Source organism: Staurois parvus, unplaced genomic scaffold, assembly GCF_062004578.1.
Source record: "Staurois parvus isolate SC_StPar_1 unplaced genomic scaffold, SC_StPar_1.0 ptg000106l, whole genome shotgun sequence".
NCBI lineage: Eukaryota > Metazoa > Chordata > Amphibia > Anura > Ranidae > Staurois > Staurois parvus.
In genome coordinates this window covers 5423611-5450614 of record NW_028317902.1, presented here as the reverse complement: position 1 = coordinate 5450614, position 27004 = coordinate 5423611, and the positions used below count along the sequence as shown (strand labels likewise).

Here is a 27004-nt window from a genome sequence, read left to right as displayed (position 1 = left end):
CTTTAAAGGTGCACAGACTGGAGTGAGGGTGGGCACAGGGCAAGGAAGAGCAGATTCAGCCTCTCTCCCCATTTCTCCTATTAGTGTGGAGGATGGGGGAGGGGCTGAGCACTGAGGAGCCAGGAAAGAAAACGGAACGTTCGGGATGATCGGTGCAGTGGTGGGGGCAGAGACAAGCAGCGATCTTCTGTATGGCTTTCAATGAAGCAGCTGCTTCATTGAAAGCCATACAGGAGATTGCTGCTTGTCTCCGCCCCCACCGCCACCCATTCCACACACCCCTAGTCCTGGAGCTGCTCACCCCCACCTTATTTCCACTCGCCCAATGCAAGCGGGGGAGTGGAAATTTCGAGGACTGACCTAGACTATTCATACTGTACACCGCATAGCAGTTAAATGAATCAAATGCCATGGTGCATGCTCAGATGTACTACTGTACCTCCTGGCTGCAAGTAGTAAATATAAAAAATGTATATGCAATATTTCATATTTACCTAAAAGTGTAAACAAATCTTTTTAGTGCTAAACATAGCAAATATATGATGAAGATATACAAAAATGTCATGGATTATTTTTAAAGTTTAGGATGCCACAGAATCATATATTCAATTTGAATAGAGCAGTTATCTTTGTTGGCTTCATCGTGTTTTGTTTGTTGCACAAATATTTGGAACCTGACCAGTGCATCATGTTTTGCATGATAGCTGTGGAAAATAAAAAATAGTACTTTAGCTCAGTCCAACAATCCAGTACATTGTTACTTTGTTTGACCCCTTCCTGGTGAGCAAATGCATATATGGAGCCTCATGGAAGTGGGTCTTTATCCGTGGGGTCAAACATATGTACCCCTGTGTTTGCGCTGAAAATGTGCCCAGTCTTCCAGCACAGAAACTGAGCTGTCAGTGACAGCTATAGGTCTCATACTAATAATTAGAAATGACAAAGCTCAGTCTGCAATCACCTGATCGCTATGATAGCCTCTGATTGGCTATCACAGTGATCAGTCACTATACAGCAGAGCCTTGTGGTGTTTTGTCCTCTTGAATTGCGATTCACTGTATCTTTTTTTCCACGCTAGAGGAGAAAATTGTAAACCAAAAAAAACTGTTTTAAAAAATAATAAAAACTAAAGATAAATTATCTGGATCAGGGTTTTATTTATATCATTGTCAGGGTTAGAGTTAAAGTCAAGATTAGGGTCAAATATGGTTAGAGTCAAAGGTTGGGGTCAGGGGCGGACTGACCATTCGAGCACTCAGGCACTGCCCGAGGGCCCGGGGTCAGTAAGAGGCCCCATGAGATACCCCTGGTACCTTTCATTGGCTTTTTCATAGGCTTTTTTGGGTGTGGGCAAGGACACAGGGGCCCCATGATCCCCTATTGCCCCGGGGGCCCCATGAGTTGTCAGTCCGCCCCTGGTTGGGGTCAGTGTGTTTTAGATAGCAACGGAATTGGTGCCAGAGCTTAGTAAATGAGGTGAAGCTCTGCTAACTTCCATCATCCAATCATATGAGAGCTAAAATGTTGTTTTTTTAAATATTTCCCTTGCATGCCATTGGGTATTTTTCGCAAAACAAAACTTCACATCATCTGCTGAGCTATGGAGCAACTGCACTCATGGAGTCCACAGTCTTTTTACCTTTAGTAAATCCACCCCAGTGTAATTTAGGAAGGCTAAAAAAGCAAAATTCACACTGATGTTTCTGGGCTCCACTACTGGTACAAATAATAAATAATATACACATGTAGTATCACTGCAAATGCCCGGAGCAGGAGAATTTATTTTGGGACGCTCTTTGCTGGTAGGTCATGGCAATAGAATATATATATATATATATATATCTGTATAATTTTAATTTTTGTTTACTATTTTATGACAGTTTTCCTTTGATAAAAAAAAAAAATCTTAAGATATCGGTTACCATTAACCACCAAATGAAATCTCAGTTTGTCCTGAAAAAAACAAGGTATCATTCCCCCTGGATACAGTATTGCAATGATATGTACAATTTTACTAACATATGTCAAAGTTGCAAAACTGTGTTCAGACATTAAAGTTTGTCCTCTGATATGATGGGATTAAAGAGCTTGTTTGTTTACTGTTTTCATTATACCTTCAGGAACATAATTCTTGCATTTGCTGGAACCCTGAGACATGGGCTCATCCCCAACCTTCTTGGTCAGGGCACCTACTCTAGGTATAACTGCCGTGATGCTGTGTGGTGGTGGCTTCAGTGTATACAAGATTACTGCAACATAGTTCCTAATGGCAAAGAGATCCTGAAGTGTCCAGTCTCCAGGATGTACCCCAAAGATGATTCTCCTTCAACAGCTGCAGGGCTAGTGGTAAATTTTTTTTCTTTGTATGATATTTTCTTACTAAAATTTAGCTTTAAAGAAGCAGGGCTTGAACAACCTTGCTCAAGACTCCGTAGTAAATGCTTTCAATAAGGCTGGGCTGGGCCAGAGGAGAAGAAAGCAATGACTGAAGAGCAGCTTATAACAGGCCTGCAGTATCACTGAATTCTTTTCTAAAGACCCTTCAGTTAGGAAACAATCAAATGTGTATATATACTGTATATATGACTGACTGTACTTATAATACCACACACTGCTGCACAAATTTAACTCATTCAGGTTAGCAGTGCACTAAGGCCCCATGTACACGGGAAACTTCTGAACGATGGAAACTGACTGCTGGAAAACATAGGTTAAAAATGTCTGTTTAGCCGCGTTTGCATGCCGCATTTATACGCGTTTATGAGCATTTGCGTTTAGAAGCATTTTTTAAAGATAACCTCAGGAGACCTTCCAAAATGCCCAGAATGCACTGAAAAACAGTAAAAAAAATGAACTATTTCCGACATTTTGAGAGAAATAGAGAGAGCAGAGGAAGAGATGGCAGTATTTATTGAGATTAGCTGTCTTTTGTTTTTTTTTTTGTGGTGTTTGGATGTGTTCAGGCTCATTTCTGTGCAGAAATTATTGCAGCAGTGTCTAACATATTTTGTTTCATGCAAAACCTCAAAGTATGGTGTACCAGGTCCATTTGAGTACCGGGAAAACGCTTTGCATGCATTTTTCATGGCTCTGGACAGCATCTGGAAATGGAAGAGTTAAAGCCGCGTTTACATGCGTTTACAAGCTTTTTTGCGTTTGAAACGCTGATAAAATCTACTGCTGAATTCAAGTTTTCTGCGTTCAAAAGAACTACTGTAAACTCAACTGCCTGTAAACAACTGTAAATGATGATGTATACATGGACACATAGGAAAACATTAGGGAGAGTTCAGGGTCTGCTGAAAAAAACGCTGAGCAGCTCCTAAACGTGAGTTTATCAGCTGCAGTGTACATGAGCCCCAAGAATGCATCACTGCAACAAAAATGTATGTAACTGCTACACATGTTTGGGATGTCATTAAGAAATATTTGCACTGCAAGTGCGTTTGCAAAACAGAAGCAGAAACATGCATTTCTGCCCGTGTTTTTGCTACACCCAGATATAAATGTGGCCTGGAATTGTAAACAAGACTGGTCAGATTATTCAGATTTAGCATACAAAATCAGGATGACCAAGACTAATCTGATTCTGGTCTTGAAAGTATGATATAGGGTCCTTTGAAGTTACTAGGGTCACGCACACACACACACGCACACACACACGTATAGTGTCTTAGAAATACACTGTGGTGTTGATTACTATTACAGGATTGTCTGTATTTTTAAATAGGACCAGCCACTCTATGATGTTATCCAAGAGGCTCTGCAGCGTCACGCTCAGGGAATCAACTTCCGAGAAAGGAATGCTGGGACTCAAATAGACCGGAACATGAGGGATGAAGGTGTGTGTATTGTAGGATTAATTAATTACTGTATAACACGTGCTTTGCATAACATCTGTTATTTTTAATTCTATTTGAGCTTTCCTTAATACTGTTTAATATTGGTATGCAGGATTTAATATCAATGCAGGCGTTGACCCAGTGACAGGCTTCGTATTTGGCGGAAATAGATTAAACTGTGGCACCTGGATGGATAAAATGGGGGAGAGTGAACGTGCCCGAAATAGAGGAATTCCAGCAACACCAAGGTACATAAATCCCCCGTTGGTACTACAGCTTGTCAGCGTTTCTCATCTAGTCACATAAAAGGCTTATGGTAAGCTTTGATGTCCATGCATGCTGATACTGAGAGTCCTGAGACAGCCATAGACTTTCCTATTCAGTACATGAATGGGATTTTTCAGTATGTTAAAGTGTTATTAAACCCGTATTGTGAAATGCAATATACTGTATACATAGCATCATACTACAGGAATGACCATGTTTGCTGTTTGCTTTCTGTCTGCAGCCTGTCACTTGTTTATATTTTGCCTTAGAAGTCTCTCTCTAATCTATATCTGTTTTGAGGGTGGCTACACTGCTTTGCAGGGTCCCACAGAGCCACCCTTACATGTGTGCCTCAGCTTGTGACAGGGCATGCACGCACCTTGTTATCAATGCACTAGGGATGGGGGCAGACATGTGACCATAAAGTAACAACTACAAGTGCAAGTGTACTCATCTCACCTTGGGACAGAGGTGAGCATGCGCTGTGCAATCAGTGAGGATGAGGGACCATCTGTATAGCTAACGTGGCTAGGGATGGGGGCACACATGCGCTGTGCTATCAGAGGGGATGAGGGACTTTGGACTGCCGATGTGAGCAGTCATGTGACCTCTACAGTGTGCACTCCCCCTCCTCCCTAAACAGGTTCAAGCTGCAACATTGATCCACAAGAATTGAAAAGTCAACAGTAGGTAGAATAGGAGGTTGGGGATGTAGTCTCTAACAGCAGATGCTTTAAAATTCCTTGGTGGAAGTGAATACTTCAAGATAAAATGTTATCTTTAAAGTTAAAACCAAAAAATGTAGTTCATGGTTTGTATGTGTTACGCACTGGCTTAGACAGATGAAGCTACATTATTTATTATTATTATTATTTTTATTTATTACAGGTGCTTATACAGTTGCAAGAAAAAGTATGTGAACCCCTTGGGATTACGTGGAGTTTTGCATGAATTGGGCATAAAATGTGCTCAGAACGTCATCTAAGTCACAACAATAGAAGAATACAGTCTGCTGAACATAATACTACACAAACATTAGATGTTGCCATGGTTTAATTGCACGTAACATGTAAACATTCACAGTGCAGGGAGGAAAAAGTATGTGAACCTTTGGACTTAATAACTGGTTGACCCTCCTTTGGCAGCAATAACCTCAACCAAACGTTTCCTGTAGTTGCAGATCAGACCTGCACAACGATCTGGAGTCATTTTGGACCACTCATCTTCACAAAAATGTTTCAGTGTAGCAATATTCTTGGGATGTCTGGTGTGAATCGCTTTCTTAAGGTCATGCCACAGCATTTCAATCGGGTTGAGGTCAGGACTCTGACTGGGCCACTCCTGAAGGCGTATTCTGTGCTGTTGCAGCCATTGTTTTGTTGAATTACTTGTATGCTTTGGGTCATTGTCCTGTTGCATCACCCATCCTCTGCGGAGCTTCAGTTGGCGGACATATGGTCGTACGTTTTCCTGCAAAATGTCTTGATAAACTCTGGAATTCATTTTCCCATCATTGACAACAATCCGTCCAGGCCCTGAGGCAGCAAAGCAGCCCCCAACCATGATGCTCCCTCCGCCATGTTTCACAGTGGGGATGAGGTTTTGATGTTGGTGTGCTTTGCCTTTTTTTCTCCACACATAGTGTTGTGTGTTCTTCCCAAACAACTCAATCTTGGTTTCATCTGTCCACAGTATATTTTGCCAGTAGTGCTGTGGAACATCCAGGTGCTCTTTTGCAAACTTCAAACGTGCTGCAATATTCTTTTTGAACAGCAATGGCTTCCTCCGTGGTGTCCTCCCATGTACACCATTCTTGTTTAATGTTTTCCTTATTGTAGATGTGTCAACAAAAATGTTAGCATGTGCCAGAGATTTCTGTAGGTCTTTAGCTGACACTCTGGGATTCTTCTTTACCTCATGCAGCATTCTGCGCTGTGCTCTTGCAGTCATTTTTACAGGATGACCACGCCTAGGGAGAGTAGCAACAGTGCTAAACTTTCTCCATTTGTAGACAGTCTGTCTTACCGTGGACACATGAACATCGAGGATTTTGGAGATACTTTTGTAGCCCTTTCCAGCTTCATGCAAGTCAACAATTCTTGAATGTAGGTCTTCTGAGAGCTCTTTTCTGCGAGGCATGGTTCAAAACAGACAGTGCTTCTTGAAACCAGTAAACCCAAAACAGGTGTGTGTTTTTTAAGGGCAGGACAGCTGTCAGCAACACATCCGATATCATCACACTGGTTGGAGTCAAGGTTGGCTCACTCCTGGCTCCAATTAGCTCTGGGAGAAGTCATTAAGCTAGGGCCTCACATACTTTTTCCTCCCTGCAATGTGAATGTTTACATGTTATGTGCAATTAAACATGGGAACATCTAATGTTTGTGTAGTATTATGTTCAGCAGACTGTGTTCTTCTATTGTTGTGACTTAGATGACGTTCAGAGCACATTTTATGCCCAATTCATGCAAAACTCCACGTAATCCCAAGGGGTTCACATACTTTTTCTTGCAACTGTATAGTGCCGTCAATTTACGCAGCGCTTTACATATATATTGTACATTCATATCAGTCCCTAACCGTCAAGGTGTGTACAATCTAAGGCTACATTACTGTCTTAGGTCAGGCTGTATGCTATATAGAGTAGCACAATCAAAAGCTGCTATGAGCTGATACTCTGGGTCCTGAGTATACAGAATGTAGATGAAGAGTGTGGAAAGCAGAGTCAGTATGTTGGGACAGTGCCATTGGGCTGAAGACCCTGACCATGGCCATGCTGCTGAGACTTTTTTTTACACTGATCTTTATTTGAAGTGTATAAAAGTGACACTTCATTCATGTAACATTACAGCAGCACTAGTCTTCTAATGTAGTTTTACTTTTAGAAAGTAAGAGTTGAAGTTTACATCCCGATTTTACAAGACTAGAAAAGTATAAAACAAAATCAGGCTGGCTAGTAGTACATAACAAAGCTATAAATGACTGCACTTGTCTGCACTACTAGTGTGAATACAGCAGGTGGCGATGTTTCACTGTTAATTTCTTATTAGGGATGGATCTGCAGTAGAGATTGTCGGCCTTAGTAAATCTACAATGCGCTGGTTAACTGAGCTGAGTAAGAAGAATGTGTATCCATACAAAGGAGTCAAAATACAGAAGGAAGGTGAGAAATTGATACAACTCCTAACATCTCCAAGAATGTATAGTGTGCTATATATTTCCTGCTTTCTCAGGTTCATGTTGTTATTTTTCACTAAGCTAATTAGAAGTTATGTTTGTAAATATTTGGTGAGGATGTGTTCTAGTATTTCTTTGTGGGTTTGAATGGAAGCTCCCCTTCCATACAGGGACCCCACAGTTAGTTTTTGTAGAAACCCTTCAAGGAGAACAAATGACAAAATCATAAGGCTGCTAGTAAATGTTTAGAATGGTCTTTCAGAAATGTGACAGTTCGCATATATTTTTTCACCATATACAGTAAGCTAGTGGCTAAGAAGGCTTACTTGTTTCTGCCATTTCTTATATTTGAAAATTATATAAAGGCATTCTTTTTTAACTGAACTTTTTTCCATCCACCAATTAAAAAAAAACACATAAAAGTAGCATTGTCTTGTATCATTTTTTAATAGCCTGTAAAGTATATGTTTATACATTATTAGCTAGAAATGTCAGTAGCACTATGATATGTGTCCTGTGGATCCTCTTGCTAACACATATGCAGGGTGTCCCATTGAATTGTGTTTGAAGTGTCTTTTATTAACATTTGGGTTGAATCTTGTTTCTGTTTTTATTTCAGGGAGAGAGGTGATAGTAGCTTTCTCTGAGTGGAACCAGCGCATTCAGGATCATTTTGAGAAGTACTTTTATGTCTCAGAGGATCCTTCTGACCCCAATGAACAGCGTCCAGATTTGGTCCACAAACGTAGCATTTACAAGGACAGTTATGGAGCCTCTAGCCCCTGGTGTGACTACCAGCTCCGGCCAAACTTTGCTGTGGCCATGGTGGTGGTGAGTGTAAAATATAGAATTTATTTAAGAGGCATAAAACCTCCTGTTTGCTAAATATATTCTCAAGGTTTATGCATAGAAACACACACTATTCATTACTTTAAGTCCTAGGATCACATTTTTGATCCATATGACAATCAATATAGAGAAATAATCAGATTTGTTAACTTGAATTATGTAGTATTTCCAGTAGGAAATGCTCTCTTCATTATGAGGGAGGAACTGTATAAGCAAGGTATGATCCACAAACCTCCAGTTTACAGTTTGGTTTGAATCCTAATCATAGCATTCATAAATCCTAAATCTCTTCTGAGTACTCTGGTTTCCTCCCGCACTTCAAAGACATGCTGGTAGGCTAATTGGTTCTGTCTAATTTGGCCCTAGTATGTGTATATATGTTTGGGGGGTAGGGACTTTAGCCTGTAAGCTCTTTGAGGGCAGAAACTGATGTAATTGAACAGCATGTAAAGTGCTGCACACAGTGTTGATGCAAATATTTGTAATAAATAAATGATAAAACAGATTCGGCTCTAAGTTATGTCAGCACTTAGCATCAGTTGGGTTTGTTTATAAGCTTATATAAACCTAAAGAAGCAGGTACAAATTAAATCAATTAAAAAAAATCTGTACAAAGCAGATAACAATATATCGAACACAAAAATACAAAACTACAATTCGACAAACTCTAGAATAGTGGCATGAGGAAGTGTTATTCATAGTGCCTTAACCACTTCCTGTCCGGACACTTTTACCCCCTTCCTGTCCAGGGCAATTTTCAGCTTTCAGCGCTATCACATTTTGAATGACAATTGCGTGGTCATGCAATACTGTACCCATATGAATTTTTTACCATTTTTTTGAGACAGATAAAGCTTTATTTTGGTGGTATTTATTCACCGCTGGGATTTTTATTTTTTTTACTATGTAAATGAAAAAGTCCAAAAAGTTTAAAAAAAGTGTTTTTTTAAATAAAATTTTGCAAATAAATAATATTTCATCATAAATCTTGGCCAAAATTATTCCGTTATTTTTTTAGTAAAAAAAAAAAAATCCAAATTAGTTTATAACCAAAAATTATAATTTTTAAACTTTTTTTTTTACATTTTTATTTTAATTTTTTATATTATTATTTTTTCTTTTTCTTTTTTTTTTTACATACTGTCACCCTAGCAGTACAGTGTCACCATGGTGACACTGAACTACTTGGGGTGATGAAGATTTTTTTTTTTTTTTTTACACTGATTGCTTTTACACCCATATAGGATGTAAAAGCAATCATTTCTCTTTCTCTCTGTCTGCATTCTTGCAGTCATTGAGAAGTACTGAGTGACCTGTGATTGGTCACAGCTTGTCACATGGTACAAGGCTGTTGTGAATAGCCTTGTACCATGTGACCTCTGTGATCATTCACAGATTTCACACGTAGTAAGCAATAATGTCAGAAGTGACATCTTGCTTACTACTTTGCATGTGATCACTGATTCGCCAATCAGTGATCACATGATCGGGACCTCGTACAGAGGTCCCGTCTGACGATTGGTGTTTCACTGTGTCCGGAGGACACAGCGGGCACCGGATCGCAGTGCTGCGCGCTCCCAGGGAGCGCGCACAGCTAGAAAAGGCAGGTGCCGTTTATGAACGGTAACTCGCCCCTGGACTGCCACCGCCCTGCCGTTTATCAACAGCAGGCGGACGGCAAGTGGTTAAAGTGACTCTGTCAGCCACAAAGAGGGTGCAGCAGCTTGCAAAGCCCTGCAGTTGTAGCCAAATACCAGGTTGTTCTGACTGGCAAAGCTCCAGCACTTCCTGTTGATGGTAGGATTTGCCTACCTCTTTCTTCCTTTTGCTCACTCATAGCGAGTAGTAACTTTGCCCATCATGGTGGGGGTACGTGGGCAGCAGCAGCTAGCAACAGTCTTTGACAGTACTCGGAAAAGTTGGAGCTTTGCCTGTCAGAACAGCTCAAGCTTCAGCAACTGACAGAGTATCTTTAATAAATCCAGTTTGTCTTGTGCTAAAACTGCTGCCTTCTACTCTAGGAACAGGTTTTCTTTTATCTCTTTGTTTAATTCTGTATTGTTTTCCAGTCTTGAGGTATGCTCTCGCATCCTTCTTCACCTCTAGGTTTTCATTGTTACTAAATTCACATGATCATGATCAATAATCAAACAATCCACAAGAACCTACAACAGAGCAGAAGGTGGGGTGCGTCTTTTTATTTATGTCTTCTTATTTACAGATTATTCAGTAGTTGTGCTACAACAAAGAGTTAATGAAAAAAAACTCTAAGTAAATTACCACGCTACAACCTCAAATAAATACTAAGTACAATAGTAATATTACATCATATCATATATAGAACAAACTGATAATGTGCAACACAGTACAGACATTTCTGTGTCCAATATATATCCACAGGTGCCAGAAAATGTCCCTTGTGTTAAAAATGGAATAAAGTGTCCACGATAACAAAAACAACCCAAGCAATGTTAAAGCAGTTGTAAAGTAGAATTTTTTTTACATGCAGCACAGTGGCTAAATGGTTAGCACTTCCGCCTGGCAGTACTAGGGTAGTTGGTTCACAATCCCAACCACGGAACCACCTGCCTGGAGTTTGCATGTTCTTCCTGTGTTTGTGTGGGTTGCCTCCGGGTATTCCGGTTTCCTCACACACTCCAAAGACATGCTGGTTGGTTAAATGGACCCTGTCTAGTATGTGTATGCATGAATGTGAGTTAGGGACCATAGATTGTTCGCCCCTTGAGGGTTAGGGACTGATGTGAATGTACTCACTCTCTCTCTCTCTCTCTCTCTATATATATACAGTGAGGAACAGAAGTATTTGAACACCCTGCGATTTTGCAAGTTCTCCCACTTAGAAATCATGGAGGGGTCTGAAATTCACATTGTAGGTGCATTCCCACTCTGAGAGACAGAATTTAAAAAAAAAAAATTCAGGAAATCACATTGTATGATTTTTAAAGAATTTATTTGTCTTGCACTGCTGAACATAAGTATTTGAACACCTGAGAAAATCAGTGTTAATATTTGGTACAGAAGCCTTTGTTTGCAATTACAGAGGTCAAACGTTTCCTGTAGTTCTTGACCAGGTTTGCACACACTGCAACAGGGATTTTGGCCCACTCCTCCACACAGATCTCCTCTAGATCTGTCAGGTTTTGGGGCTGTCGCTGAGCAACACAGAGTTTCAACTCCCTCCAAAGATGTTCTATTGGATTTAGGTCTGGAGACTGGCTAGGCCACTCCAGAACCTTGATATGCTTCTTACAGAGCCACTCCTTGGTTATCCTGGCTGTGTGCTTCAGGTCGTTGTCATGTTGGAAGACCCAGCCACGACCCATCTTCAATGCTCTGACTGAGGGAAGGCGGTTGTTGCTCAAAATCTCACAATAAATGGCCCCATTCATCCTCTCCTTACTACAGTGCAGTCGTCTTGTCCCCTTCACAGAAAAGCACCCCCAAAGCATGATGTTACCACCCCCATGCTTCACAGTAGGGATGGTGTTCTTGGGATGCAACTCATCCTTCTTTTTCCTCCAAACACAACGAGTGAAGTTTAGACCAAAAAGTTCTACTTTGGTCTCATCTGACCACATGACTTTCTCCCATGCCTCGTCTGGATCATCCAGATGGTCATTGGCAAACTTCAGATGGGCCTGGACATGTGATGACTTGAGCAGGGGAACCTTCCGTGCAATGCATGATTTGAAACCATGACGGCGTAGTGTTCTACCGACAGTGACCTTTGAAACTGTGGTCCCAGCTCTCTTCATGTCATTGACCAGCTCCTCCCTTGTAGTTCTGGGCTGATTCCTCACCTTTCTTATCATCAGTGATACCCCACCAGATCTTGCATGGAGCCCCAGTCCGAGGGAGACTGACAGTCATCTTTAGCCTCTTCCATTTTCTAACAATTGCTTCAACAGTTGATCTATTTTTACCAAGCTGCTTGGCAATTGCCCCGTAGCCCTTTCTAGCCTTGTGGAGGTCCACAATTTTGTTTGTGGTGTCTTTTGACAGCTCTTTGGTCTTGCCCATGGTAGTAGTTGGCGTCTGACTGACTGTGGGGTGGATAGGTGTCTTTAAAGAGCTCAGACAGGTGCTACTAAGTTAGATTAATGAGTGGAGTAGAGGTGGACTTTTTAAAGGCAGAGTAACAGGTCTTTGAGAGCCAGAATTCTTGCTGTTTCTTAGGTGTTCAAATACTTATGTTCAGCAGTACAAGACAAATAAATTCTTTAAAAATCATACAATGTGATTTCCTGAATTTTTTTTTTTTAAATTCTGTCTCTCAGAGTGGGAATGCACCTACAATGTGAATTTCAGACCCCTCCATGATTTCTAAGTGGGAGAACTTGCAAAATCGCAGGGTGTTCAAATACTTCTGTTCCTCACTGTATATGTATATATATATATATATATATATATATATAAAAAGCGCTGCATACATTGACGGCACTATATAAGTACCCATAATAAATAAATAATTAAAACAATAAACATGTTTTACTTACCTTCTCTGTGCAATGATATTGAACCTCCCCTTCTGGGGTCCCCTGTCACTTCAGGCTCCTCCTTTTATTTGTTTGCCCCCATAGCAAGCCATGTTCCCGAGCTCAGGAACTGCCCCTCGCTCCCTCCTTGCAAGATTTGATTGACAGGAGCAGGAGCCAATGGCATGAGTAGAGAGCCAGCAGCACCGCTGTTCTCAGTCACAGCACTGGGTAGACAGAGGAGTCAAGTAAGTATTTGGGGGGTGGGGGTGGCTGTGGGGAACTGATACTGGAAGGTTTCTGTTACCTTAATACAGGAATGAATTCAAAATTGTGTTGGTCAATTTATGTAAAAAGATCTTAGAAGATACCTACATCTTAAGATATATGTATAGAAAAATTTTTTATTTTAGAGGCAATATAGACTTTCATGGTACCACCATAGACATTACACCATATGAAATTTAAAAAGCAGTATTCTTTATTACAACATAAATACACAAATATGTAAAAGTATACCAAACTCCATTTAAGGACTAACACAAATAACTCTCAATTCCGTAGTAATATATCCACAATGAGGTACTACTCAGTTCCATAGACTAAGTGGTACAGTCTAATGCATATATTTAGCCAGTTCTTCTCAACATGTTTCGCGGTCCATCCGCTTCTTCAGGAGTGTAGAGAGTAAATTCTCTTTAGAAAAGAGGATATAACATAACAGATGTCCACAAATATAGAGAACATTTTACTCTGTATTCGCTAAAACCAAAAAGGAGAGTGTGAGTTTACCCGGCAGTGTAGTTTAACTCCTTTGCACCTGCATCTCCCAGCCCTTTAAGGGGTTTGTGATGCCAGGATGTGGGGTTTAGGATAATGTGACCACTGTGTTTGGCTGTCACAGCAGTCACATGATTGAAAAGTTCCCAATTGCAATCTGGACCTTTCAGTGAGGTGCCGGGAGTGCGTGGGGCACATTCTCACGGCACATGTTTGTTTGCATTGGTAACGCATATTTGCCAAGGCCCAGCTGCTGAGAGTCCACATATTTGCGTACCATCGGTGCCAAGGACTTATTACAGGAATGCATTAAGGTAAAAAAATATCTGGGCTCTAGAACTACTTTAATTCTTCAGTGCATGTGATATTCAAACTTCATGTCCACATCAATCTCTCCTCAGGTGAAAAGATGCCAGCAGATCCCAGAATGCTTTCCTCCTCCAAACAAATGGAAATACACTCACCAATTTAAATAGCCAATCTACTGTATCCCAAGACAGACAAGCACACTTGGGAAGTTTTAGTTGATGATCTGCACTTCCTGATAAGAAACTGAATAAGCACTATAAATTGATGAGGACATGTTTCTCTGATAGCTGAAGGCAGTTTCCTACCAGGAGGGGCGGATCATCAGCTTAAGCTTGCCAAGGGTGTTTGCAGGTCTTGAGAGGCTGGTCATTTAAATTGTTCAGTGTTTTGTACATTTATTTAGTGGAAGCACTTTTTGATTTGCTGGCATCTTTTCACGTGACGGCAGACTGATGTGGACATGCGTTTGATTTTCCCATACAGTGAAGGATTAACCACTTGTCCTCTTGAGGATTTACCCCCCTTCCTGACCAGGCCATATTTTGCGTTACGGTGCTGCGTTATTTTAACTGACAATTGTGCGGTCATGCAACGCTGCACCCAAATGAAATTTACGTCCTTTTTTCCCACGAATTGAGCCTTCTTTCAGTGGTATTTGATCGCCTGTGCGTTTTTATTTTTTGCACTATAAAAAAAAAGACCGACAATTTCGAGAAAAAAATATATTTTTGACTTTTTGTCAAATTTAGGCCAAAATGTATTCTACTACATATCTTTGCTAAAAACAAATCCCAATACATGTAAATTAATTGGTTTACGTGAAAGTTTTAGCACTTACAAATGGCGGTATAGCTACTGAAATTAATTATTTTTATTTTTAAAAGTAATGGCAGCGATCAGTGACTTATAGCAGAACTGAGGGACTGACACTGGGGGGAACTGACTTGGTGTCACTGACATCCCCAGTGACACCAATACAGTGATCAGTGCTAAAAAAAAGCACTGACACTGTACTAATGGCACTGGGCAGGAAGGGGTTAACATGTGGGGTGATCAAAGGGTTAACTGTGTGCTGTTTTACTATGAGGCTGTGTTTCACTGTAAGCACACTGCTTTGTATAGCTCTGCTGACAGGGGAGAGATCTGTGTTGTTAATCCACAGGTCTCTCCCCTGTCGGAGACACATGGCGATCACCGAGGCCGCAAACAGCAGTGCAGGTAGGCTGCACGCGCAACTCGTGCGCACCCACTACCCGGAAATGCAAAATCCCACATATATATATATATATATATATATATATCAAAGGGATACCTGTGTGCTGGGAGTGTTTTACATAGGGGGCCGTGTCAGTGTGCACAGCCTTCCAAAGCAGTGTGCCCAAGCTGACAGGGAGGAGAACTGTTAGTAAACAAAACAGTTCTCCTCCCTGTCGGAGATTCCCGGAAATCATCGGGCACCGGCGAGTAATCACCAGCCGGGACCCGGTGATTGACAGCTGCTGCCACAAATGGCGGTGCGGGTAAGGCGCGTGCGTGGCTCGCACGCACCCTCTAGCCAGAGATGCAAAATCACGTATACTGTATATACATGTGATTTTACGCACCCGTGCCGCCCTGTAGCAGTATTTCTGCTATAGGGCGGACGGGAAACGGTTAACATTGCTTGAATTGTTATTTTGGACACTTTGTGGGTTATTTACTGCAAGTGGAGAGTGTAACTCTGCTTAGAAACCAATCAGTTTCCAAGTTTAGTCAACGCTTAACTGAACAAGCTGAAGTTAGAAGCGGATTGGCTACCATGCACAGCTGCACCAGATTCTGAGTGCACCAGTTTTAGTAAATTTAACCCACTGTTTCATTTAGAACACAAATGACTTTTTCTGGCACCTGTGGATATATATTGAACACAGAATCTTTGTGTTGCACATTATCTCTTAGTACGCAATTTGTATTATAATATGATATGATGGAATATTATTATTGCACTTAGTATTTACCTAAGGTTGTAGTGCAGTATTTTACTAAGTTTTTTATTAACTCTTTGTTGTTGCACTTATTTAGGACAAAACATATACCTGCTCTAAATGCACTCAGTGTTATGAAAAAGCTGCTAATATCAAAATGCTGGCAACATGTGAAACAATAAATAAAACAAAAATGTACCACTTATTCACACCACAATTGCAGAAAATGTGATGGGAAATTGATCAGTAAATTAAAGTCCTCAAAGAAGTCCAATAAATGTGACTAAGTGTTGGAATAAAACCATATCTTCAAAAAGTGATGTGCCACCATCGGGAAGACAAGAAAAAGAATCCTCCACCAACACCATTCACAGCCTCGTACCTGAACAAATGACCACAGATCATGCGGTCAAAAACAGCAAATATGGAATGCAATGGGATGTATAAAGAGAACACAAGTTCCTCATGGTGTAGTAATTTAAAATAATGTGAAGTTTAATAAAGTATTACACTTACAAACATAAGATGAAGAACACATGTAAGATCAAAAAATCTTCCAACCAACAAAATGGCCATGATGCGTGACGCGATGACGTCATAAGGCGTAGCTCCACCCTACGTGTTTTGTCACAAGCAGGCGTTGTCAGGGGTTTGGCTTATTTAGGAGTTTATCATATAGCTGCTGATTTGTTGTTTTTTTATTTATGATATGCTAAAGTGCAGAGTGAGTTTAAAAGAAAAGTATGGGATTTCCAAAAAATAAAAAGTCATACTCGCCTAGGTGGATGCAGCATCAATCCAATGCTGCATCTGTCCCCCGCCGGCTCCACAGAGATAACTGAGCGATCAAAGACCGCTGATTGCTCAGTTCTAAGTCTGCTCTGAGCAGAGAAGTACGACTATCAGCCTCTGGCTCTCTGCTCTGCTCCTCCAGCGGTCATTGGAGTGCCAGACTGTGGAGGGGGCGGGAGCGGCTGGTTTAGGCTCTCCGCGGTGGTCGGAGAAGCTGAGCCAGCTCCCGGTCATGCATCTGGGTGGATTCCGACATTATTGTTGGGATCCCTGCAAACCCTGGATCAGCTCTGTGACCTCCGCCGACAGTAGATTTTAGCCAAGGAACCAGCAAACACAAATGCTCCTTCGCTTGGGGATGGACTCAATGTAGGCTACAACCACATAAGGAATGTCCTGGAATATGCACACCTTGCTGCCCTCAAATGGACCGGGGAAATCCAAATATACTGAAAAATCTTTCCTCATTCAGTAGATTTTAGCCCGCTGTTGTCTGAATCTGTGTTACAGGAGTGCAGAACAAAGTGTACTCCTGTGACCCACAATTGAAGTAGGGCCAAAAGAGCTTTGGCTGTACTTCTCCTTTATCATCATTATTCAATGATTGTTCTGTCCCTTTTACGTGACTTTATTGACTTGGCCAAGGTGAAAGTAGATATGCATGTAAGTTAGCAATATTGGAAGATTAGACAACAAAAAACAAGAAGAGTAGGAAACCTATGGAAGATCTGTTCCAGAGAGAGGCGGAAGCGGTATGTGAGCAAGCAAATATTAAGTGGAAGAATTTTGGTCTAGAAGGATAACAGAAAACTTGACAAACCAGTAACTTTGATAATAATAATTGTGGATGCAGGGGATGCAATGAGTCTGCATATGTTATATGCAAATATGACTGTCCCCATGTAGTATAATTCTACAACTGACATAAAGAATCATGTTTTTAAAACATTAAAAACTATATTGATAATCATTTTTACATCGATTTTTTACATCTTTCAAATGTTTATCTGTAAAACAGTTGTAAATCCCATACATTTCATAAAGCAGTAGTCCTCTATTATCCCTGAGGTTGCATGATATGCAATGTGTAAATCCACTAAATTATTTCCTGGAATAATGATCCTGTTAAGTTCCCTGAGGCAGAGGTACTGTATATGAGGCAGGTGTGGAACATCACATAAATGATTTCCTTTTTCTACATTTCTTTCAGGCACCAGAGCTCTTCACCCCTCTTAGAGCTTGGCAAGCTCTTGAGGTTGCACAGAAGAAACTTATGGGACCTCTGGGAATGAAAACCTTAGACCCAGAGTAAGTGTTTCTGACATAAACAGCATTGTTGATTTATTGACCATATTTATTAATGGATCATAATGTTTATTTCCATTTATTACCATAATGTTTCAGTTTTAGATTAGTGTGTGGTGCACCATTGATGAGGCCTCCAAGACAGAAAATGAGGTGAAGTCTCAAAGAAGGAGCCAGATTTTCCCTCATTTCCTGTCTGAGCCACAGAGATGACACAGAGACAGAATGTGAGGGTAACTCTCCCTAACAAGGTATTAGATAACAATACAACTTGAGAGAGATTCTTACATTTCTCTACTCTATCCAAAGCTTAAAGCTTTGTCTAAAGTTACACTTTAATTTTTTTTTCCACCCACCTTTGGGCCCAGGGCCAATACTTCTGCAGTGGGTACTCACTTCAAGCATTCGCTGAATAGCAGGGTATTTTTATTTTTGAGAAGGCAAATGTTATTCATCATTACCTTGTCAATAGCAGACTGATTTCTTGGAACAATCACGCTACACCTGCATTATGAAAAGTCTCTACTAAAAAGACCTCACATGAATGAAAAATGTTTTTTTTTATACAAAAAAGCTGGTCATAAATGGGCAAATGTTGACCTAAGGTAGTGTGTTTCAAGTTCCAGTGCATATCTTGCAACTTGGTTAGTGATGACAGACTTGCACAAGCTGTTTACTACATCCTTCCCTACTCTTAGTGAAAAAAGGGAAAGATCTGCCCTGTCACGCAGTGATACAGTCTTTGTTTAACCTCTTTACCTCTAGAGCAATCATGTAATAATCTGCATTTTTGCTTTAAAATTACGTAAAAGCCCCAGGACATTTTATATTTTCTGATAGCAAAGGCTCTGTAGGAAAAAAGTTAGTGATTGTAATTTTTTATTTTGCATGTTATTTGTGCAACTTTTTATCAACTGCATATTTTCAGGAAAAAGTATAAAAATTTATTTTAGTGCAAACACACAATAAAGCCAATTATTTGTTAAAACATAAAAAATAGCATTGCTTGAAGTAAATAGATGTCAAGTCTCAAAAATTGCGTGCACCTGTGATATTGTGAAAATCTGTGGTACCCAAAAATCTTCCTAGGCAACGCTTTAAAAGCCTTTACATCTCATAATTTAAAGTTTACCTTGCTTTATGGCCTAGACTAAGATTTTCCCTCCTTACATGTGGTGCAATCACAGAATGCATACGTGTGCAGGGCAACATAGCAACATAGGTTACTTTTTGTTGTTTTTGTTTTTTTAAATGCATTTTATTATATTTACATTTTTATTTAACTTTATTACTGTCATAAGGGGGTTAACAAACCCCCTTGTTGCAGAGGTGACAGGTACTCTTTATGTAGACATTTGGGGTCTATTAGACTGCGAAAGGAACCGTACCACTCGCACTGTAAAATTAATATGTATAGCCTGCCAGATCATTTTTACATTACAGCCAGAAGCTGGCTGAGCACAAGTATGTGCTTAACTGTTCCCTCTTTGGATACACTATGTACTTCCAAAGGGCTGAACAGGTTAACAAATAAACATTTAATCAGTGACAAAGGATTCTCAAAGCACTGAGCTAAAGAGACAGCACAGCAGGAGAAGATTGCTTTTCAGCCCCTTTTGTATTATTATTATACAGTATTTATATAGCGCCAAAAGGTTTGCTCAGCGCTGTACATTATAGTGGGGGACAGAACATGGGACAATACGGTAAGAAAACAGAACACGAGGGGTTCGAGGGCCCTGCTCTTTCAAGCTTACTATCTAGGAGGGAGGATCATTTTGTACGATTACTACCTAATACTGAGCCTTGTAATAAGGGAGCAGTTACTATTCTAATGACGCAGTCTAGTTCTGTGTACAATGGGCTTCTTTTCAGTATGTGAAAGGGAGAAAAGAGTTCCATCTCCTAGCTGGAGAGAAGACCGCAAAACATAAATATGCAAACTTTCTTGATTTAAATTTTTTTTTAAATTTTTTTCTATTCCCGACCACAATAAAATATATTTTAAGAAGTGCATATGCCAAATCCGTCTAAGATTTTTTTTGTTGTTGTTTGTTGCTGAAATGATAGATGCTGAATTAGCATGTTTACAACTATTCATAAACACTGTAAATATGTATTTAAAAAACTATTGGTGAAGCAGAGTGAAAGAGCCAAATCCTGAATTAATGTACTTGAGACCTTAGTAGTAAATAACTGATGCAATACCTGTCAGAATGTATCACATTGCACCATTAGTACTCTAATGAATTATTTGTTTTTTCAGTGACATGGTATACTGTGGAGTTTATGACAACGCTCTGGATAATGATAATTACAATCTTGCAAAAGGATTTAATTACCACCAGGGACCAGTAAGTTCAATTCTAAATAAATTTACATTGAGATGTATCCATGCTAGGCAGAGTCGTGAACTGTGTCTTCTTTTTCAGGAATGGCTCTGGCCCATCGGGTACTTTCTGCGTGCCAAGCTGCACTTTGCAAAGCTTATAGACCGTGAAACATACCAGAAGACAGTGGTTTTAGTGAAGAATGTTCTGTCTCGTCACTACACACATCTAGAAAGGTGAGAAGAGTGAGCTAAGATTTCTGTGCAGTAATCTTTATTTAGCTTTGGCTGTGGATTATTTACTGCAATTGCTACATGAAGTTACTGTGCATTGGATTTTGCCGCCAGGGGACAGATGCTAGTATATTAGGGCTTTTGGTGTCAAAACAAGTAACAGTTAGTGTGTGTAAGAAGCCACTCCAAAAAGGTTAGAAGCAATCAACATCTTAACATTGACCTGACCCATTTACACTTTATTGCCAAAAGTATTGGGCACCTGCCTTTACACGCACATGAACTTTAATGGCATCCTAGTCTTAGTCTGTAGTTCTATCGGTTTGAAGTCAGGACTCCGTGCAGGCCAGTCAAGGGTCTGATGTCAAACGAGAAGGCCTGGCTTGCAGTTTCCACTCTAATTCACCCCAAAGGTGTTCTATCGGGTTGAAGTCAGGACTCTGTGTAGGCCAGTCAAGTTCCTCCACCCCAAACTTGCTCATCCTTGTCTTTATGGACCTTGCTTTGTGTACTGGTGTGCAGTCATGTTGGAACAGGAACGGGGTATCCCCAAACTGTTCCCACAAAGTTAGGAGCATGAAATTGTCCAAACTGTCTTGGTATGCTGAAGCCATAAGAGTTCCCTTCACTGGAACTAAGGGGCCAAGCCCAACCCCTGGAAAACAACCCCACACCATAATCCCCCCTCCACCAAACTTTACACTTGGCACAATGCAGTCAGGCAAGAACTGTTCTCCTGGTGACCGCCAAACCCAGACATGTCCATTGGATTACCAGACAGAGAAGCGTGATTCATTACTCCAGAGAAAACGTCTCTGCTGCTCTAGAGTCAAGTGGCGACTTGGTTTACACCACTGCATCCAACGCTTTGGATTGCACTTGGTGATGTAAGGCTTGGATGCAGCTGCTTGGCTATGGAAACCCATTCCATGAAGCTCTCTATGCACTGCTGTTGTGCTAATCTGAAGGCCACATAAAGTATGGAGGTCTTTAGCTGTTGACTCTGCAGACAGTTGGCGACTTCTGCGCACTAACTGGTTCAGCATGCACTGACCCTGCTCTGTTATTTAACATGGCCTACCACTTCGTGGCTGAGTTGCTGTTGTTCCCAGTTGCTTCCACTTTGTTATAATGCCACTAACAGATGACCGTGGAATATTTAGTAGCAAGGACATTTCATGGATGGACTTACTGCACAGGTGGCAACCTATCACAGTACCACGCTTGAATTCACTGAGCTCCTGAGAGCGACCCATTCTTTTACAAATATTTGTAGAAGCAGTCTGCATGCCTAGGTTCTTGATTTTATACACCTGTGGCCATGGACTTGATTGGAACACCTGAATCCAATGATTTGGGGGCTGTCCCAATACTTTTGGCAATATAGTGTAGTTCGCACATCTAAAAAGGAATACTAAAATCTGGTGCAACTCTGCATAGAAACCAATCAGCTTCCAGGTTTTATCGGCAAAGTTTAACGGAACAAGCTGATGTTACAAGCTCATTGGTCACCATGCACAGCTGCACCAGATTCTGCGTGCACCAATTTTAGTAAATCTACTCCCATATGTCACGTTCTCTTTACCCCTGACCCCACATGGAACAGCAGCCATGCATACAGTTCTAAATTTATGGTATAGCTTAGGTTCCCCATTTGGATGTTGTTTGTTTAAAGCAGGCTTCCCTCTGGTGCAGAGGAAGTAGAAGAAAAGTGTGGGGTGCTAGAACTCTTTGCTCAAGTAAATCCTTGTTCACACAGGCAATGATGCCAATATTGAGTGAACAGGCCATTTTTTTACTATAACTTCCAAGTGCTGCATGCAAGCAGCATCTTGAAGTCTATTAGGACGTAGTGGGTGCACGGTTGAAGTTGCTTGTCCTAATGTGAACATGTGGGCATAGGTGAGCTGCCCTGAATGCAGACAGTGTGCGTTTGGGACTGCTCCGCCACAAACCTGCCACATTAGGATGAGTGGCTGTGTCTGTTTAGCCACTGTGCCTTAATAGACTCCACACTATATGAACATCATCGACCGTGTGAACGAGGCCTAGGGGTGGTATTATCTTTCTGTTTTTCTCTGACAATCCTGCCTCTGCTGCACTGAAATTGCAAGCAGTGATGTCAGTCCTGCCTGCATTCTCTACTAGTCTACACACAACTTCCCTGATGGTATGAAGTGGAGGAGAGAGGAAAGTTTTGACACAACACACATTGAATCTAAAACTTAAGCACTTCCAGTTGTCAACAATCAGACTGATTACTGTTATTGAATTTAGGTGGGTCTAGTTTAGCTACAATCACCCAATGGCTAATCTGGTCCTAATCATTCACTACACTAAATGTTTACAGCTCTCTCCTGCCTCCTGACAATTCCCTAATGGGCAGTGAGACAGATCACCATATGGATGGATCAACAGAAACAACCTTCTTGGTGTTTTTCAAGCACAGAATCTATAATATTAAAAATACAGGTTCTTAGAAGTTTTTTGCAGCCAATCAGTTCTAAACCTGCATTGAATATTTGAATATGGCTGGTGATACAGGGACAGGAAGTTACACTGCAAATGACTGAGGACATTTCTACTGATGCTCAATGTGGCTTTGTGTGCATATTCTGTAGTAGATTACACAGAGCTCAGAGATGAAGGTACATTTAGTTACATTTCTGCCTTTGTCATAGATGCCGTGTTCACAGGATAGCATTAGAAGCATTAGCAAATTGCTTCAGTGACTGATGACTGGCAAAGTGACATCACTGGTTGTATTTAGTACACGAAGGGGTTGATGTACTAAAACTGGAGAGTGCAAAATCTTGTGCAGCTTCCAGGTCTGAAGTTAGAAGCAGATTTGCTACCATGGACAGCTGCACCAGATTTTACACTCTCCAGTTTTAGTAAATCAACCCCAAAGTCTTTTTCATTTAAAGCTATATATGAGTTTTAGCGTGACTCTTTATGTGATATGGAAACAAAGCGAATGATATATTATGTACAAATGCCTGCATCTGCTGTTTTTGATATTAAATTCTCCCCCACAGATCCTCCTGGAAAGGTCTTCCAGAACTGACCAATGAGAATGGCCAATATTGCTCATTCAGCTGTGAGACACAGGCCTGGTCCCTATCTGTAGTACTGGAAGTCTTGCATGACCTTTAGATATATTGATCATCCTGTAGGATCAATTAATTATTGATGGCTCTGCAACTTTCCTCTGAAGAGGATGTTTCTGTATGCTGAAGAGGACTCATACCCTTGATATCTGCTAGCTGGTGACTTTACTGTAATGGGAAAACCATATAGCAGGGACACTAACTGTTAATGCTTAGTCACTGAAACAAATATGAATTGCTTTGTTTACTTTGCACATTACACTTGTCTCATCAGTCATTAAATAATCATGTTTGTGCCACCATCCAAAATCTACAGCCCACCATTGTATACAATGTTTTATCCTTTTCTTACACTATTTAATAAATGTAAATAAAATCACAGAGACCCTGAAGCTTAGAATGCTGTATTGGAAGCATTGGCGTATGGACGGTCCCTGCTGGGTCTGTTGCTGAGGGTCAGTGTTGTAATGTAGGGATCAGACATTCTTAAAACTATCTGTAGAATGACAACTGCATGATTAGATAAACTGGTTGCAGTAAGGTGGGACTAGAAATGGTGTTAATAACAAACTGTGTTTAATTCAGTCTGTTACATCAAACTACATCAGTGTCTTCCTATAGCGCTGGCAGAAGTGTTTGGTCAGAACAAGTAGAATGTTTAAGGCACTGCATAGCTCATTTATTGAGATTGTGATAAGGCTTGTTGTTTACAGTCTACTGTATATCTGTGCAATAAAAATATATAACAATCATTGTTTTAATGGCCTTTTTGTTGTCTTTAATGCTGAACTGTAGTCAAACTGCTAAGATCAAATGAAAATACATATAAAGGATCTGTTTCACCTGTCAAAGGATTAGCATTTCTCTCTATACAGTGCTGCAATCTACACAGTCATACAACACACCATTGCCCTGTCTGGCAGAGCAGCAGATCTGATTATTTACCCCTTCCCACCGAGCGTACTCATATATGCAGCTTCACAAAACTGGGCTTTTCCCCTTGGTGTCACATTTAGAAGACCGGGCTGTCACTGGGAGCTCCGGGACCCGATCATTAGTACTCCTGGCTCTGGCCACCTGATAGCTGTGATAGCCTCTGATTGGCTATCACAGTGATCAGTCACTGTGCATCCTGCCCCTGTGTTTTTTTTTTCTCTGAATGGGAGAGAGATACATTTCAGAAAGAAAGTAATAAAACATGTTTGTAAAAAAAAAAAAAAAACCTAGATCAAGGTTAGATCTAGGTCAGTGCCCGTGTTAGGGTCAAAGGTCAGGGTCAGTAAAGTTTGGCCAGTATTTTTTTTTAAAGCGTTTTCAAAATTATTATCAGTGCCAGTGTGTTTTAGGCAGGATAAAAAAAGCAAAATGTGTACTATTTTTTCTGGGAATTACTATGTGTACAAACAACAAATAACACACATATGTAGTATCGCTCTGATCGTCGGGAGCAACAGAATTTTTTCTGGGTTGTTCTTTGGCAGTAGGTTATGGTAGTAGCAAGAAATATACAGCTACATTTAAAAAAAAAAATCAGGAGATCTGTTACCACCAAAAAAAAGCACAATTTGTCCTAAAAAAAAAACCCAAAGTGTAATCCATCTAGATCAGTGGTTCTCAACCTGTGGGTCGCGACCCCTTTGGGCGTCGAACGACCTTTTCACAGGGGTCACCTAAGACCATCGGAAAACACATATATTATACTGTGTTGAAAGCAGCTACTGTGTTGAAAGCAGCTACTCTGCTTTCTACACAGTAGCTGCTTTCAACACAGCTGCTTTCAACACAGTAGCTGCTTTCAACACAGTAGCTGCTTTCAACAGCTACTGTGTTGGAAGCAGCTACTTTGTAGAAAGCAGCTACTGTGTTAAAAGCAGCTACTCTGTTCAAAGCAGCTACTTTGTAGAAAGCAGCAGTACTGGAGGTAAAACGACACTTCATGAATTATAATTACTGGGTAAATAATTATAGGGTTGGGGGTCACCAAAACATGAGGAACTGTATTAAAGGGTCACGGCATTAGGAAGGTTGAGAACCACTGATCTAGATGCACAAAGTAGTAGCAAATATGTGTACAATTTTACTAACACATGTCAAAGTTGCAAACTTGTGTTCAGGCTTTAAGATTTATTTTACCCTCAGTCACTAAGTGGTTAAGCTACACCTACAGGTTTCGTCCCTCTCCCAGCCTATGGCTGAACAGTAAAAGGAGAAGCAGCATACTGATGAGCTCATCATTCTGATACAGCTGTCCAGCTCCTCGCGCTTCTTCATCAAAACACTCAATGTGAGTAAGCTGTTATCTGTTGCAGAAAATGCACATTAACATTAATAAAAATGTAGCGCTAGTCATGCAGGAGCCGCTGTGTGTAAGAGGTTCTTTCCCAAATTGGTGCAGAGGCAGCCTGGCACCCAGCAATAGTTCATTCACTCTGAAATCAGTCTAGGGGATGTATTTTTGTGCATTGTTGCTGAATAAACTTGGAGGGGGGCAGGGTGGTATGGGATAGTCCGGAATTCCTAACAGTAACAGGAGGACACATTGTCCTAAGCTTCTCTCAATACCTTTATTACAAGGGCAGAGGGAGAAAATGAACAGAATTGGGACCTTGTAGGAACTGAACTCTCTGAATTAGAGCTACCACTGGCACTTTTATCTACAGAAAAAAAGCATACAGACAGCTAGGATCTTGAGCTCTGGTCAGTGCTCACAATGTCACAGGATCAGTGGATGCCTCCGTCCAGCATTCACCAGAACACTTTCCAATAAGAGAGAGGTTAATGCTCATAATGCTTCAGGACAGATGAACTCATTTCAACGTCCACCCCTATCACTTCCACACTTTCAACTCTTCATTGAGTTCTCCAGACCAGATCCTAGCTTCAATAGATTTCAGAAGTAGGCCCCCAGCTATGCCACATATGAGACCTTGATGAGCATGCAACAAAACTCCAGCAATCTGCCCAGAAGGGCAGGGCCCCTCAGGTTTGGGATTTCTCCTCCAAGACAAGACACCAAACCTCAGACTATATATGTGCTCTCCAGCCACCTACTGGGCACACCTCCTCAGGGATTGGCTGAGACCCCATAAATATTCAGACTGCTCATTTGACTTATTCTGCTCCTATGTTCAAGATCTAGAACCTTCCAGAAGGCGGGGAGAGCAATCAAACCTGTAGCCTGTGAAACACAGACCAACTCAAAGCAATCAACAACTGCTCCACTTATTACAGGGGAACCGAAAATAACTAAATGTGCCTAACATCCTACCACCTTACCACATACTGTCTGTCCGAAAAGACAAACTGATCTAGGGAAGTGATAAAAAAACAAACTGCAAACACTTTTTGACAGATCTTCTCTCCTCACAAGGTCCATTCCTGTCCCTAGGCTCAGAACAAGTGAAGAAGAATGACTCTATGAGAGGCCATTGGCTTCACATTTCTCATCACGTACATTACAGGGATGTTAACCCTGAAAAAATCAAAAGAATATAGAAGATTTTTTTAAATGTTCTTGGAGTTGGGCTTTAAGGGAAACATAATAAGGTTC

At 40.8% G+C, this 27004-nt stretch overlaps 1 protein-coding gene across 6 annotated transcripts in view; it reads left to right on the top strand.

Moving 5' to 3' along the window:
* AGL (amylo-alpha-1,6-glucosidase and 4-alpha-glucanotransferase) overlaps positions 1–24206 on the top strand; it is a 131394-nt gene extending 107188 nt beyond the window's left edge. For all 6 annotated transcript variants that reach the window (XM_089671519.1, XM_089671522.1, XM_089671521.1 and 3 more), the window contains exons 26-34: positions 2121–2346; positions 3731–3842; positions 3955–4090; positions 7160–7272; positions 7906–8117; positions 17687–17784; positions 20048–20135; positions 20214–20347; positions 23383–24206. In XM_089671519.1, coding sequence (XP_089527645.1) covers positions 2121–2346; positions 3731–3842; positions 3955–4090; positions 7160–7272; positions 7906–8117; positions 17687–17784; positions 20048–20135; positions 20214–20347; positions 23383–23500 — 1237 coding nt within the window. In that variant the 3' untranslated portion in view covers positions 23501–24206. The remainder of the gene's footprint in view (positions 1–2120; positions 2347–3730; positions 3843–3954; positions 4091–7159; positions 7273–7905; positions 8118–17686; positions 17785–20047; positions 20136–20213; positions 20348–23382) is intronic.
* Positions 24207–27004: the final 2798 nt, after the last annotated feature.